This window comes from Dermacentor albipictus, chromosome 2 (assembly GCF_038994185.2).
Source record: "Dermacentor albipictus isolate Rhodes 1998 colony chromosome 2, USDA_Dalb.pri_finalv2, whole genome shotgun sequence".
Classification (NCBI taxonomy): domain Eukaryota; kingdom Metazoa; phylum Arthropoda; class Arachnida; order Ixodida; family Ixodidae; genus Dermacentor; species Dermacentor albipictus.
The window spans coordinates 162,492,182-162,507,830 of NC_091822.1; the positions used below are offsets into that span (position 1 = coordinate 162,492,182).

The following is a 15,649-nucleotide window of genomic DNA, read 5'->3' on the forward strand; positions in this document are numbered from 1 at the left end:
GCTACGCCACTGGTCGTGTAACTAACTACAAGATATGGAGAAACCTTGCTGCGCTGTGTGTGGCTTGGTGCCGCGGAGTTTTCCAGGCTTTATTCTTTTCTCGCTGTAATGATTTTGTTAGTGTTGAGAAGAGTGTACTGCGACATGTAGCTAATGAAAACGCGTTCGCCACAGCTGGCTTTCCTGCCATAACAGTCCCTGTGCGAAGAAGCCCACTATCATGATACCCTTCGTTTTGCAGGAGAGTACAGGACCAGGGCGCTGCAGGGCGCTGCAGCGATGGCGTAGAGGTAGAGCATCCGCCTCGCGTGCAAGAGCACCTTGGTTCGAATCCCGGTGCCGGGCAATTTTCCACCGGATTAACAAAAAAGAAATCTGCGTGTTGATAAAATTGCATAAACAGGCCTTGAGTGCGGCCTGATACCAGTGACCAGAACCGGTAACGCACTCCCTCGCCAGAGTAGGATTGGCCACCTTGGTGCAGTACTTGGCCACAGCCTCCTGTATTAATGCAACAATCAAACTTCGGCCCTCAGTCCCCAGCAGCTGCGGAGCAATTGACCACGGTGGCGGTCAGACCTGCGACGCAGCAGAGGGTGCTAAGAATACCTGGGTCCGGACAGGCCGCTATTGGAATCTGAACCTGGAAACGTTTAACGCTAGAACGTTATCTAGTGAGGCGAGTTTAGCAGTGCTATTGGAGGAATTAGCGGGCATTAAATGTGATATAATAGGGCTGAGTGAGGTTAGGAGGACAAATGAAGCATACATACAGACCCCAATGCCAGGGTAGGCAAGAAGCAGGCTCGAGACAAGTCAGTCGGGGAATATGGCATAGGTTGTAGGAACAGCAGGGGAGAGTTATTAGTATACAGTCTGCAGAACGAAATAATTTGCGGATAATGAATACCTTTTTCCGCAAGCGGGATAATCGAAAGTGGACATAGAGGAGCACGAATGGCGAGACTAGAAATGAAATAAAGTACATACTCTGCGCTAACCCTGGCATCATACAAGATGTGGACGTGCTCGGCAAGGTGCGCTGCAGTGACCATAGGATGGTAAGATCTTGAATTAGCCTAGACTTGAGGATGGAACGGAAGAAACTGGTACATAAGAAGCCGATCAATTAGTTAGCGGTAAGGGTAAAATGGAGGAATTCCGGATCAAGCTACAGAACAGCTATTCGGCTTTAACTCAGGAAGAGGACCTTAGTGTTGAAGCAATGAACGACAATCTTATGGGCATCAATAAGGAGTGTGCAATAAAAGTCGGTGGTAACTCCGTTAGACATGATACCAGTAAGATATCGCAGGAGACGAAAGATCTGATCAAGAAACGCCAATGTATGAAAGCCTCTAACCCTACAGCTAGAATAGAACTGGCAGAACTTTCTAAGTTAATCAACAAGCGTAAGACAGCTGACATAAGGAAGTATATTATTATAATATGGATAGACTTGAGCATGCTCTCAGGAACGGAGGAAGCCTAAAGCAGCGAAGAAGAAAAGAAACTAGGAATACGCCAGAATCAGATGTATGCGTTAAGAGACAAAGCCGGCAATGACATTACTAAAATGGAAAAGATAGTTCAAGTGGCCGAGGAATTCTATAGAGATCTATGCAGTATCAGTGGCACCCACGACGATATAATGGAATAGAGAATAATCTAGAGGAATTTGAAGTCTCACAAGTGACGCCGGAAGAAGTAAAGAAAGCCTTGGAAGGAAGGAGGAAGGCAGCTGGAGAGGATCAGGTAACAGCAGATTTGTTGAAGGATGATGGGCAGATTGTTCTAGAAAAACTGGCCACCCTGTATACGCAATGCCTCATGACTTCGAGCGTACCGGAATCTTGGAAAAACGCTAACATAATTCTAATCCATAAGAAAGGGGACGCCAAAGACTTGAAAAATTATAGACCGATCAGCTTACTGTCCATTGCCTACAAAGTATTTACTGAGGTAATCGCAAATAGAATCAGGAACACCTTAGACTTCTGTGAACGAAAGGACCAGGAAAGATTTCGTAAAGGCTACTCAACAATACACCGTATTCACACTACCAATCAGGCGATAGAGAAATGTGCGGAATTTAACCAACCCTTATTGATTTCATTGATTACGAGAGCGCGTTTGATTCAGTCGAAACCTAAGCAGTCATGCAGGCATTACGCAATCAGTGTGTAGACGAGCCGTATGTAAAAATATTGAAAGATATCTATAGCGACTCCACAGCCACCATAGTCCTCCATAAAGAAAGCATCAAAATTCCAATAAAGAAGGGCGTCAGGCTGGGAGATACGATCTCTCCAATGCTATTCACAGCGTGAATTCAGAGACCTGGAGGTATTCAGAGACCTGGATTGAGAAGGATTGGGGATAAGAGTTAATGGAGAATACCTTAGTAACTTGCGATTCGCTGATGATATTGGCTTGATTAGTAACTCAGGGGACCAATTGCAATGCATGCTCACTGACCTGGACACACAAAGCTGAAGGGTGGGTCTAAAAATTAATCTGCAGAAAACTAAAGTAATGTTTAACAGTCTCGGAAGAGAACAGCAATTTACAATAGGTAGCGAGGCACTGGAAATGGTAAGGGAATACATCTACTTAGGGCAGGTATTGACCGCGGATCCTATGAAACTGAAATAATCAGAAGAATAAGAATGGGCTGGGGTGCGTTTGGCAGGCATTCTCACATCATGAACAGCAGGTTGCCACTATCCCTCAAGAGAAAAGTGTATAACAGCTGTGGCTTACCAGTACTCACGTACGACGGCAGAAACCTGGAGGCTTACGAAAAGGGTTCTACTTAAATTGAGGACGACGCAACGAGCTATGGGAAGAAGAATGATGGGTGTAACGTTAAGGGATAGGAAGAGAGCAGATTGGGTGAGGGAACAAACGCGAGTTAATGACATCTTAGTTGAAATCAAGAAAAAGGCATGGGCAGGGCATGTAATGAGGAGGGAAGGTAGCCGATGGTCATTAGGGGTTACGGACTTGGATTTCAAGGGAAGGGAAGCGTAGCAGGGGGCGGCAGAAAGTTAGGTGGGCGGATGAGGTTAAGAAGTTTGCAGGGACAACATGGCCACAATTAGCACAAGACCGGGGTGATTGGAGAAGTATGGGAAAGGCCTTTTTCGTGCAGTGGGCGCAGCCGGGCTGGTGATGATAATGATTGTGATGATGAAGATGACATGACCAGGATATCGGGGAAGTTACACGAGATGTGGGGACCTTTCGAGCCGACACGGATGCCCGGTGTCGTTGCGGTGCTGAGCTACAGGTAGCGGGCTCGATCCCCACCGCAGCTGCCCGCATGCCGATGAAGGCGGAATGCAAAAAAAGTGTGTGTGCGTGTGTGAGAGAGAGAGAGAAAGAGGGGGAGAGGGAGAGAGAGACGCTCATGTACGGTGCATTGGGTCGCATGAAAGAAACCCAGATGGACAAAATTAATCGGGAGCCCCCCCCCCCCCCCCCTCTTCCCCCACTACAGCGTGCATCATAACCAGATAGGCGTTTTGGCACGTAAAAATACACAAATTTAATTTCAATACCTTTCGAACGGGACGCGACGTACATGCAGGGCACTCGTCGTGTGCTATAGACGACGATGCTGATTGCAGCGAACGGTGACGAGGTGGGTGCCTGACAAACGGCGAGAATCTTCAAAACCTAACCACCGACGTTAATCGATCACTTGAACCCTGCGCTTTGCCTGCTATAAGCTCTTCAAAAGCCACCGTTCTCGGCTGACTCGCGCGCGCTTTCACTCGCACGTAGAGCACACGGCGCGCGACCAAGGTGCTATCGAGATTGGACTTTATAGGGAACATCACGGCGACGCCGACGGCGGCGGAAATGCGCCCGGAGTGTCCGCATAATCGCTATGGCAATAATAATTTGTTCTGCAAGTCACCTCCAGCATTGCTGAAGAGGGCGCTGTCATCTGCAAATCGCAGGTTGCCGAGGCACTCCTCGTATGAACATCGCGCTCAATCCTTCCCATTCAAAATGCCGAATTCTCATAAGCATACAGCGAAAGCATTTGAGAGATAGTTCTTCTTTGCCATAATACCCTCCTTTACTGACATTTTTTTCCACAGTTCTTTTTTTTTTGTAGATATATATGGTATCCTGTAGAATCCCTAGAGGCATTTTCTGCACGAATACTTCATTTGCTCCTTGACAACGCAATACGCCTATGACCGCTGGTATGTTTACTCAGATGAGTTATCACCATTATCATGATCATCATCATTGCATATAATTAGCACAGTTCATGATTGTTTCATAATGCCACACTGGATCAGCAGGGGAATTACCTGTCAAAGTGCGATAGTGAATTTTTTCCACATTTGTGCTTATACACAAAGCTGTTTTTCAGTTTAGAACTTTAACCTTGTCTCTTCTATGTTTGTGTAACTGTCACATGAAGTTATATTGGTTACAGGTTTTATATTGTGGCCAGGATCGTCAAAACGCCGAACGTTTTTAAGACATCTATGAAAGCCGCACATAAGGGTCAGCTACATTCCACAGATTTTTCAATTACCCGATTAACCAGAACCCTGATTTACTGAGTTATTAAGTGTAATACATAAATGAAGATACAGAAGGAGGTCTCAGAGCACACGGATGTAAGAGGGCCTGCTGTCAGGTAGTGCATAAAACAAATACCATTACTAAGAAGCAGAGTAGAAAAAAACAACGAAAAAAAAGAGAAAAAGAAATGCATCTGATTATGAATCGCACAATGCAATTTTGATGATAAAAACTACAAAACGATATCGGTAAAACAAGAATGATAATACAAAATAACAGAATACATCATGCTGCACAGAAATATTAAAAAAAACGGATTATGAGTAATTACCACTAGGGTGTACACAGTACATTTAACAATCACGCATCCACAAAAGTATACAATTATTTTACGTTCTCTCTCTCTCTCTCTCTCTCTCTCTCTCTCTATATATATATATATATATATATATATATATATATATATATATATATATATATATATATATATATATATATATATATATATATATGCCAGATAAGCAGGCGGTTTGTCTGCCATAGTTCGTATTAGTTCGCATTAAGGGTAAAAGTAAATTATGATATCAAGCGAATGTAGTTATTTTTGAGAAACTCAACCCCACTTAATATGTCGCAAGGCATGCAATAATTTATACAAGATGATGACAACATTAAATTTCTATAATTGTTAATGTGTGGCAATCGTGAATTATCTGAGAAACCTAGTGTGAAGGATGGATTAGACGCAAGGAACACAATTTTTCTTTATTTTTGTGCGTGCAATAACGGGGTTAAGTGTGTAGAATAAGCTGAGCCCCAAGTCATGGTGCACTAGGTAAAATAAGTGAATAAATGCAAAATAAAGCGTGCGCAATATTGAAGTATTAAAGTAATGTCGCCTTTTTTAGCAGTATATTCTTACTCCGTGAGCAGTCTTTTTTAGGCCGGAAAGTCATAACAATGTGAGTAGAACTGAGAGTGACGCTGCGAAATTAACGATGCATGGTTAACTGCGTGAAGGAAGCATCTTATGGGCCGAATGGAAAATCATAAATGTATAGTTTTGGAGGGGCTAATTATTTAGGTCAGCGTTCAGTCTGGTTGTAAGAGAAGCAATTGTGACAGGTGGGCAACAAGCAGTGGTATAATCAGCGTTATGGAATTGTTCAGAATGCGATCAACCATAAGGGAGATTATTAATATAAATAAGAAGTAATAGAGCGTCGATAATCGATCCCTGAATAGGTATGTAATTTGCTAGCGTCAGATTAATGTAAACAGCTTGCTGCCTGTTAGATAGAGAGCTTTTAATCAGCCTTAATGCACACTCGGTGTAGAGTGATCACTCTACACTCTTAAAACCGTTGCACCCTTTGGGGTGTATATTTGTCCCACAACGATAATCTGTCTCGCCCGTATTTCCTTCCTTGAAAACGCTGCGCTCGTTACTTTCCTGTCGGGAATGCTATGTCATGCTGATAACGTTACTGGAAAGTACAGGGCTCGCCGCGTTATAGAAAGGAAACGCGGACAAGACAGATGACGATTATCTTTGTGTGGCACCCCAAACGGTGGAACTGTTTTTAGAGTGTAGAGTGAAGGACAGCCTAAAGAGCTCACGGGTACAGTGTACTAATCACGGGCACGGCTGTCACGTGCTAGGCGCGGGCCAGGAACGTGCTTGCTCGCAGGAAGTGATATGTAAGAGCTGCGATAAATTCCCAAGTGTACATTAAATTGCAGTGTTGGACTCTTGCACTGCACCTTTTCATCTAGAAGTTCATGCTTTTGCCGTCCATGTACATAATAAATGAACTGATGACGTCACGAACGCCATTTTGGGCCCCATCTTATTTTTCCTGAAAACAATAGTGACAGCAAATGTCCACCAGGGCGCGCCGCGCGCGTCTCTAGTGGCAAACATGGCAGCTGTGCGTGGCGAAGAAACTGAGAGCGATCGAAAGAAAAACCTTTCTTACGTGATCGTTAACAATATTCCCAAATTATACCGTTCTGCAGACCTTCGTAACTTTTTCTCCGAGTTCATCGAGACATCGGGATTTGACTGCTTCCACTTCCGTCACCGTCCCGAAGTTCAGCAAAAGAAGGTAGCGGAAACCTCGCGATCTGATGAACTTCGTAAGGATGACGACAGCTCTGTCTCATCACGTAAAACAACGACGTGCTGCATTGTGCGTGTCCTGGCTGACCGCGTGGACGAGCTGCTTCGAATGTACGACAAGAAGCACTGGATAGGACGTGACGGACAAACGCTACCGACGCGATGCTTCATAAGGAAGGTTCGAGTCCGAAACTGCGAAACATCGCAAACTCCTTCGTACTTTACCCGGGGAGAACAAAAGGCACTCAGAACCGAAGAAGGTGCTGTGTTGACTGAAAAAGACTTGAGTACGCTCATTGAACTTCGTCCCCCTCCCGCGATGCCCAACGGAAACGTGGGCACACCTACGAAAGTTTTCCTGGCGCTTATTCAAGCCTGCAAGTTCCCGCCGTACCTGATCAAGAAACTTGGTCTCGTGTTTCCCCGATCGAAGTCGCGTCGCCTGTACGGAAGTGTGCCTCTTGACTACGGAGACACTGCGCGGAGCTCAAGGCGCAGGGAAAACAACGTGAAAGGTGGTGCCGAAGTCTCTGAAACGCCACTTGTGCGGACAGCGACTGGCACCGTCATATCCAGCGCCGCGCCCAAGAGCCGATTGAAGAATCATGGTGACGCTTCGTTGAACGCTGAGGAGGAGCAGAACTTCGACGATGCACAGAACAAGGAAGAGAGCGTAGGTGTTGCCGCTGTAGCTGGCGTGAATTATTTGTTTGAAGTGTTCAGTAGGTTCGCCTCTCAGGTCAGTTCTTTCCTGATATTGCGGTACGCTGAACACGCTTTATGCTGTCGGATGTGGCTTTGCACTGGTACGAACACTGAAATCGCCTGCGTATTATTTTTTTTAGCAGGTCCAAGAAAAATGTCACAGTGCCACATTTGCGTAGACGTGCAGTCGCTGCTTCCTAGTCAAAGCTGTCTGCACTATGCACTATCAGATCAGTATACTTAATCGTTTAGTGTTGGTGAGATCCGTGCGACCGTACTATACGAACTGCAGAAACAAAAACACACTATTTCGTAAGTTTGCTAATGAACTTCATGAGCACTGAAATGATTTCTTGTTGAAAAATGTGCAACATGCTGTAGTTTCAAGGCAGAAAGGTTCCTGAAGCAACAACTGGCTTGACAAGGCTCACATGTGCTGCATATCCTTTTCTATATTTTTTTTTTGTATATAACCATTCTGTACATACTCTCTTGTGAGGCCTGTCCTCTTGTACCACATGTGAGCTTGCTCTTTTTCTTTTAAACTGATGTCAGCGTGTTTCCTCATTACTGTAAAAACAGTACCATGCTGAATCTTAATGCCATAGGTATCAACAGCAAGAACACACTGCTGACTATAAGACAGCAGCATGTGATGGTATGAAAATGAAAGTACCGAAGGTACACAGGTACACAAGTCAAAGGAAGAAAGCGATTCTGCACTATTTCTCATAAGTGTATGTGCTTTCTAGTTCGGTTTCTGTTTCTGTCAAAAAGATTTCTCGCACTAGCTACTTCTATTATTAAAAAGATACAGTGTCTAAATTTCATGTTTCGTGATACAGTTGCTTTTGTTCAGGCCCGACGTTGATTAGCATATTGGTCAGATTGTTTGGAGTATGTAGAGCAAAGGGGAGATACCTATGCACTCCATGTTGAAGGACTTTCAAGCAAGCACAACATGAATTAATTAAGCAGTGGATACAAATTGTGTCTTGCATGTGATACCGCCATTGCATCTTGCTGCAAGCTGTTTCTGCGATTCCCTACGAATAGTACTGCTTCGCTTTTGGCGTTTTTTTCGGGTAATTACGGAGTAGGCACATATTTTGTACCATTTGTGACAGAGCATGTTCTTAATTGTATTTTTCTTGACTGTCCAGGATGATGAAGAGTGCGAGGAGTGGGATCGGCACGAAGCTCTGCACAACGACATTACATCTCAAGAACGGACTCGGGAGCGACTCTTTGAAGAGGAACTCGAAGTCCAGTGGGAGAAGGGTGGTTCAGGACTAGTCTTCTATACTGATGCACAGTTCTGGGATGAAGTGGATGGTGACTTTGATGCCAAGACATCAGATGACTGGGATGTTGATATGAGTATCTACTACAACCCAGGTATGTGTGCTCTAGAGCAGTCTTTGCATAAACTGTCTCCGAAATCACTTCTTGCATTACTAGGCTTCTGTGTTTTCATTCTAGACAAGAGTGCTTGAAGACAAAGTACGCGCTGATGTCATTGTGGCTTGGCTCTACTGCTGGCATTCAATCGTGCAGCAATTCGGTTGACCTATCTCCAGCTTATTTCCAACCGTGAATGGTTCACAATATGGTGTCCATTACATTGTGTGCAAGCCGTACGCACTTACAGAGGTCAAGAAAATTTGCTTTTGTTGCTTTATACCTGCTTGTAGAACGGCCTTAGTAGGACAACTTGCATCATTTATCCTCATGCTTTAGCAAGGGACACACGCATGTGAATGGGATATTGGTGCTAAATGTTGTCATGCCATAGAATCCAGTCATAGTTCCATGGCACCATTGTCCTGTCATGATAATTTTTTGATGACGGAGTCTCTCATTGAACTTTGGACTCAGATAAGTTATCACCATTATCATCATCGTCATTATTGCATATGGTTAGCACAGTCCATGATTATTTCATAATGCCACACTGGAGCAGCAGGGGAATTACCTGTGTAAGTGCAGTAGTGAATTTTTTTCCACATTTGTGCTTATACACAAAGCTGTTTTTCAGTTTAGAACTTTAACCTTGTCTCTTCTATGTTTGTGTTACTGTCACATGAAGTTCTAGTGGTTACAGGTTTTATTTTGTGGCCAGGATCGTCAAAAATGCTATAATTCTTTATTCTTATATAACTGTGATGAAAGTTATTTCAATCAGTATTATTCCTGAGTACTCTGCTGCAGTATTTCTCATGGTCTCTGTGTTTTAAATGCAACATTAAAGCACAGAGGCAATCAAAATCGTATCAATCATTCCCACAAAGTTTGTGTGCAAGCAAACAAGCCGTAAAGCCAAGGTCGTTGTTTAAACATGGCGAGATAAATACGTGGGTGACAGCGTGTACAAGTTGTCATGATCCAGTACTCACTTGCCTGCAGAATCTGGAGACAAAGATGCGCGAGACTATGTCTCCATGCTGCACTTCAAGAGGTTGAGGGAGACCTCCGAGGAGATGGACGACGAGAACAGGCTGGCTTCTTTTGAAAAACACACAAAGGCAAGTACATCATCTTCCTGTTAAGTGCTATGGCCACACTACCGAACTTTATTTCCACTGCCGGATGAAGGCCTGTCCCGGTTATTTTCGGTTACCCCTGTCTTGCGTCAGTTGATGTCATCCTATGCCTGCAAGTTTCATAATTTCATCAGACCACCTAATTCTTTGCTGCTCTAAATGTCATGTCCCTTTACTTGTCATATCATAAGAAGCCAACAAACACTGACACCAAGGACAACATAGGGGAAATTACTTGTGCTTAATAAATGAAATAAAGAAACGATAAATTAATGGAAATTAAAGTGGATGAAAAAACAACTGGTTGTCCTGGAACCCTCAGCCTTCGCATGCGAAGGCTGTGGGTTCGGTTCCCACCTGCAGCAAGTTGTTTTCTCATCCACTTTAATTTCCATTAATTTATCGTTTCTTTATTTCATTTATTAAGCACAAGTAATTTCCCCTATGTTGTCCTTGGTGTCAATGTTTGTTGGCTTCTTATGATATCACTAATAAAAATCGGGCCCCTCGGTTAACCCCCTTTCTTCTCGTTATGTCCCTTTACTTGGCACTTATGCTGTTACATTGTATGCCATTGGTTAGCTGCTGTGTGCATTGCATGGCATACCCACTCTATCTCTTCCTTCTAATCTCAACTAAAATTTTGGCTATTCCCATTTGTCCATTAACCCGCACCACTGTTTTCCTGTCCTTGACATAGCCTACAATTTTTCACTCTATCACCTTATGTGTGGTCCTTGGGTTCTTTGTTACCCACAAAGTTTCTGCTCCTTAGGTTAGTACTGCAATGTATTGACCATACTCTTGTCTTTTTTCAAGGATAACATTAATCTGACAGTAATTGTTTGGGAATGCCTACCATGTGACTAAATGGCCATGCTCTTGCACAACATTTGAATGCTGACATATAACCATCACCAATTCTCGCCGTTTTGCCAGGCTGTCAGGCATTACCATAGTTTCCTCTATATTAGCTGTCAAAACCTGCTCCTAGACTTTGCCGGCAACTATATGGGCATATAACTTCTGAGTCGTTAACAGTATCTTGTCACTTTTTTTTACCAGGCATCTGGCTGAGTGGTTCTTTGCTACGTCAACAGCCCTTGAGCTGCCTACTGCCGAGTAACTTTTCCTACTATATGTGCTTGTATTTGTATTTGTGCGAATTTTTCAACCAAGTGATATTTCTATTGCATGTGTGTGCAGTTCCTTCCTACTTAAGGCGGAAAAATTTGCTGCTTTGTTGCAAGAGTTTTTGCTCACGGTCTGGGAGCAGCCATGTTGTACTCTATCATGCAACACTAACACGAACACAGAAAAAAATATTTGCGCCAGATTGGATTAGCAGCCTGAATTGGGGATGTCACATGAATAGGCGGCATTTTAGTTTCAGAGGAAGAAGTCGAGCAGGGCAGCTGATGTAATGCTTAGAACAGATAATAAGTGACCATTTGTAGTAACAAAATACTGCATGTTTGCACGTATAAGTTGCACAAAAAAAAGAAAAAGAAGCAGTAAAGTCGGGGGTTGGGGTTATATAGGTGTAGCTTCACATCAGCATGGCTTTGCATCAGCATGGTGCCATGAAGCCACAGCTCAAGGCAAAGTCCTTTGCCACTGAAAGTTCCGTAACGTTCTAGGGATCTCCACCCTCTCCTCACACCCGCGTGCTGAAACTCTCTTCTGCTGTCTTTTCATGATAGCCCATTCTCCTCCTCTTTTCGATACTTCCGGTTGGCGAATAGCTCATGTGCCTCCAGAGAGCCAGGATTCCTATCACGATGAGCTGCACTCAATGGCACTCCTTTACTAGCAATGCTGCAGAAGCGTGAGTATCAGCTTCGCCAAAGAGGAGGGGAACAGAGCTGCTGGCCAAAGATACGACTTGGCCGAGTCATGAATGGAGACTGTTTTCGCAGAGACTTGAGTGTTGTTGTATGCAGTTGTTTAAGAGCCTTGATTTTTCTTTCCAGATTGTTGTAAGTAGGGGTGCGGTTTAAGCGTGGAGGCAGGCTATACACTGAAAAATAGGAAATGTGTTGGAACAGTCAAGGGCGGAGAACAGTTGCGTGAGGAAAATTTATAGGTTACTACCCCCCCCCCCCCCAAAAAAAAAAGTTAAAGACCTGTTATTTAAGCAAAAAGTGAACTTTTGCCTAAATAGTCAATAAAGAGAAAATGTTTTATGTAAAGCAAAAAAAAATTTTCACTGAAACAAAAATTGTTTTTAGACAGAAAATAAGATATGTATGTGGGAAGTGCTACGTTGCCCTAGAACAGAGTATGTATAATGACTGGACCTCCCTTACTGTTGTACAAACAAATCTGTTTTGGAAGTAGCTTTTCTGGCTATCATGTGTATTTTATCAACTCATTGACATGACTAATTTTTTAGCTCAATCATACATGACCTGCTGGGTGTGTGTCATCATATGCTAGCTTTACCCCTACCCCACAGATGTATTTAATTTCTTATTTTTACCTCAAGTGCTTCATCACTGAAACAGCTCAATTAAAAGCTTTTTTTATATAATTTTGTCAGAACGTCTAGCAATTGATTGCAATAGCTCATGTATTGTAAGTGACCGAAAATTTTAAGCTGAAACTAATGCTGACAAATGCGAGACCTGCCAGTAAAGTGCTCGCTAGCTCCTTAGCCATGTCATGAGAAATTACTGAAATATCACAGCAGTAGCTTTTGTGAGCTCCTTCAGCTCACTTTGTGTCCATATTCCCATCTGTAGGACTAGCTACTTAACCTGACATTCATAATTACTTTTGGTAACTGTGAGATTACGTAGGTGTTTCTAAAGTACTTGTAACAGTCGTAAAAGGGCTAACAGTAATGATTATATAATTCTGGGTCAACTGTATTTCTTTTAACCATTGCCATTACTGTAAAGCTGGGCTTTGTGTTAAATAATGAAGTTTAATGTTCAGCCTTGCAATTTTTTAACAAAAATTGGAGGACGCTTAAGCTTCGCCTTCAAGACTGGAATGCAATAGCATTCAAAGACCCCTGACTGCTTTTCATGCTTCCTGGCAACTACAGCTTATGTAAACGTAACGTTTATTGAGAAATGCTGGCGGCGAACGCTATGCACGAAGGCAAGCTTTCTGGCAGAAATGAGGCCTCTTGCGTGGGTCGATCTCCTGTTATTGTTTCGCACCTTTAGTATTTTAGTCTGAAAAGAGCTAACATAAAAGATATGCACTGTCGGTGTTTTTTTTTTCCATTACATATGTTTGTGGGCTGCTGTTCTCAAAATTCTGAGGAATCACTTTGTAAAGAATGAAAGACAAGGTATGAACAAACTTGGTGGTAGGAGACTGGTTGGGTATGCATGGTTCGGAATTAGGTTGGAAATTCTTTTTGCCAGAGCAACGTCTGGCGCTGGACACAGGAGGCAGATGCCTTATTTTCTGCGACAAAGGGCCCTTAACACTATCGCATTAATATCGCACGAGTGTCGACCGCACCATGTGTCAGTGGCCTTGTAGCAATGAGGGGCACCCCTAAAGCAAACAGCGCAGTAGAATACATTCGAATTAGAATTCGCCTCGCATGGCTGCACGTAAAGTTGCCCATCTCTCCGTCCCTCGGCACTAGAACGCCGCTGACACACCGTACAGCCACCGCTCGTGTGATATTGTTAAAAAATTGCAAGGGTGTATGTGTGCATCATATACATTATGCAACTTAACTTCAAGGCACTCGAAGGGCATATGAACTGCACCACCAGCACACTTTCTTTAAAGCCTGTTAAGAGAAAAATGATTAAGGGCAACTGGAAGAATCTGAATGTCACCACGAAAAGCTGAAGCTCCTTTTTGACCTAGGTTTAGGCTAAGCATGAGGTTTCCATAGCAACAACCTAATCATGGTGATGAGTTGTCATTGAGACCTAATAAAATGCTGAAGCCCATTGGGCGAAAGGCTATTGCTGTCAACGGTAGCATTAACTCTTTGCGTCTGCATTCCTTTATAATGATTTATCAAGGTACAGCCAGTTGATTCTGCCGCACGAGAAAGGACATCGAAGCTGTTTTTCCGTTTTTGTAGACTGCTACACATGGCATAGGCTTCTTTTAGCTATTATGGTCACTGATGGTAAAGCCCAGCATGTGTCTAACTCTTCTGTCGTTATGTTTTCTCTCTGTGGTCAGGGCTTTGGAAGTCGCATCTTGAAGCAGCAAGGCTGGAGCGAAGGCGAAGGTGTTGGTCGTACCAAGGAAGGCATAGCCGCTCCCATTGATGATCCTGGTCAACACCCCTGGGACAGGTCTGGATTTGGGTAAGCAAAATGCAATGTGGACTTTTAGCAATGCATGAGTGGACCTTTAGCTAGGTGAAAAGTTATTAAAAAAATATATCTTTTCTTTTTTTGCACTAGAGGCTTTTGTAAATCCAGGCACAATTTTGTTTGCATAGTTGTGCTGGAGCTAGCGCTGTACACAGGCTCCGGCTGACCCAAAACCTCGTATGGGCTGGGCAAGAGCCACCCATTCCTCCTTTCACTTTCACTGGGCCCTGGCAAAGCATCTTGGTTTGCCTGGGCACATTCAGGGTCTGACCTCAGAGCAACAGTTGTACAATGAAAATGGCTCGTAAGACCACTTGTGTGTTGAGCTTGAACTTGCTGGAATCAATTGTCTCTGCTCCAATGCAGTTCTGTAAATTACTGGACAGGTTTCTAAATTGGTCAAAGAACGGCTAAAATGCAAGGAGAGGCTCGCAAAACGTCAGACTGTATTGGCACTCTGTTTCACGATGGCACAGTTTCCCAGTGCATTTGGGCCACACATGTACTGTGAACGCATCATGCATTCATGTTATATCCGGACAACTTAGTCCAGCGTGTAGGCTTGCCTTGTTTGGGCCAGCTGAGGTAGGCGTGTTGTTTTTACTGTCGGCACAGGTCAAGCACACTTCCATAAACGTGAGGCTCCTGGTGGGCTCAGACCTGGATTTCCGGCACACGAAAAGTACCGTTTTGCACCCCATCTTCTGGTGCCCTTTTGCTGCTAACTGCGATAAGTTTGATATTTTCAGACACTAAGCACAGATTGCAGGAAAATATGGTGTAAATATTTTTTTCGCGTGGTGGAAGACTTCACGTTATGGTTTGCGGCATAGCTTACGCACTTTGCAGATGAAAGCGCAGTCAAGGTCTTGTCTGCAACCATTTCGCCTTAATCCTCACATTTTGAGTCGGGAATATTAGCGGCATACCAGTGAGATGTGTGGTGCCAGCAATGCAAAAAGAAGAAACAAAAGAGGAAAGTAAAAGAGTGCCTGCTTACGTTCAATGACTGATTACATCATGCCATTAGCCACAGTCAAATCTCTATAGCAGTGAAACTTCTGCTGCTCAGTATCAGAGTGGAAGGCACACTTTTGGTTTTATTTGCTGACATGAAGTGCCACGAGACTGCATAACATTGCATTTCCTTTGCACTTCCAGTTATCGAGGTGAGAAGCTGGTACGAACCTTTGCCAAGAGCAAGCGGAAGAAGCGCAGCCGTGGTGAAGCATTCATCTCGACAGTGTACGACCGGCCTCGGGAGACGGATCCACCAGATCCTCTGCTGCGCTCACATGACACCACTTACCTGCACTTTCGGAAATCATTCGTCAAGGGAAAGGGCACCAGTGAGGACTGAAATATTAACTGTAAATATTGTTTGTACATTTCATGTATAAAGAATGTTTTATTATGTATTTGTT

At 43.7% G+C, this 15,649-nt stretch overlaps 1 protein-coding gene across 1 annotated transcript; it reads left to right on the plus strand.

The window, feature by feature from the left end:
- Nucleotides 1–6,437: 6,437 nt before the first annotated feature.
- On the plus strand, nucleotides 6,438–15,643 carry LOC139056224 (G patch domain-containing protein 3-like). Its single transcript, XM_070534264.1, has 5 exons — nucleotides 6,438–7,346; nucleotides 8,542–8,776; nucleotides 9,785–9,903; nucleotides 14,089–14,216; nucleotides 15,387–15,643. The coding sequence occupies exons 1-5, from the start codon at nucleotides 6,474–6,476 to the stop codon at nucleotides 15,583–15,585; spliced, it is 1,554 nt and encodes a 517-aa protein (XP_070390365.1). The 5' UTR covers nucleotides 6,438–6,473; the 3' UTR covers nucleotides 15,586–15,643.
- The last annotated feature ends 6 nt before the right edge of the window (nucleotides 15,644–15,649 follow it).

What these genes read in the sequence shown, in the direction of transcription:
- LOC139056224 (XM_070534264.1), top strand. Translation starts at nt 6,474, where the DNA reads ATGGCAGCTGTGCGTGGCGAAGAAACTGAGAGCGATCGAAAGAAAAAC. An exon ending in CACAGAACAAGGAAGAGAGC is followed by an intron (nt 7,347 to 8,541) that starts GTAGGTGTTGCC and finishes TTGACTGTCCAG; the next exon opens with GATGATGAAGAGTGCGAGGA. An exon ending in TGGGACAGGTCTGGATTTGG is followed by an intron (nt 14,217 to 15,386) that starts GTAAGCAAAATG and finishes TTGCACTTCCAG; the next exon opens with TTATCGAGGTGAGAAGCTGG.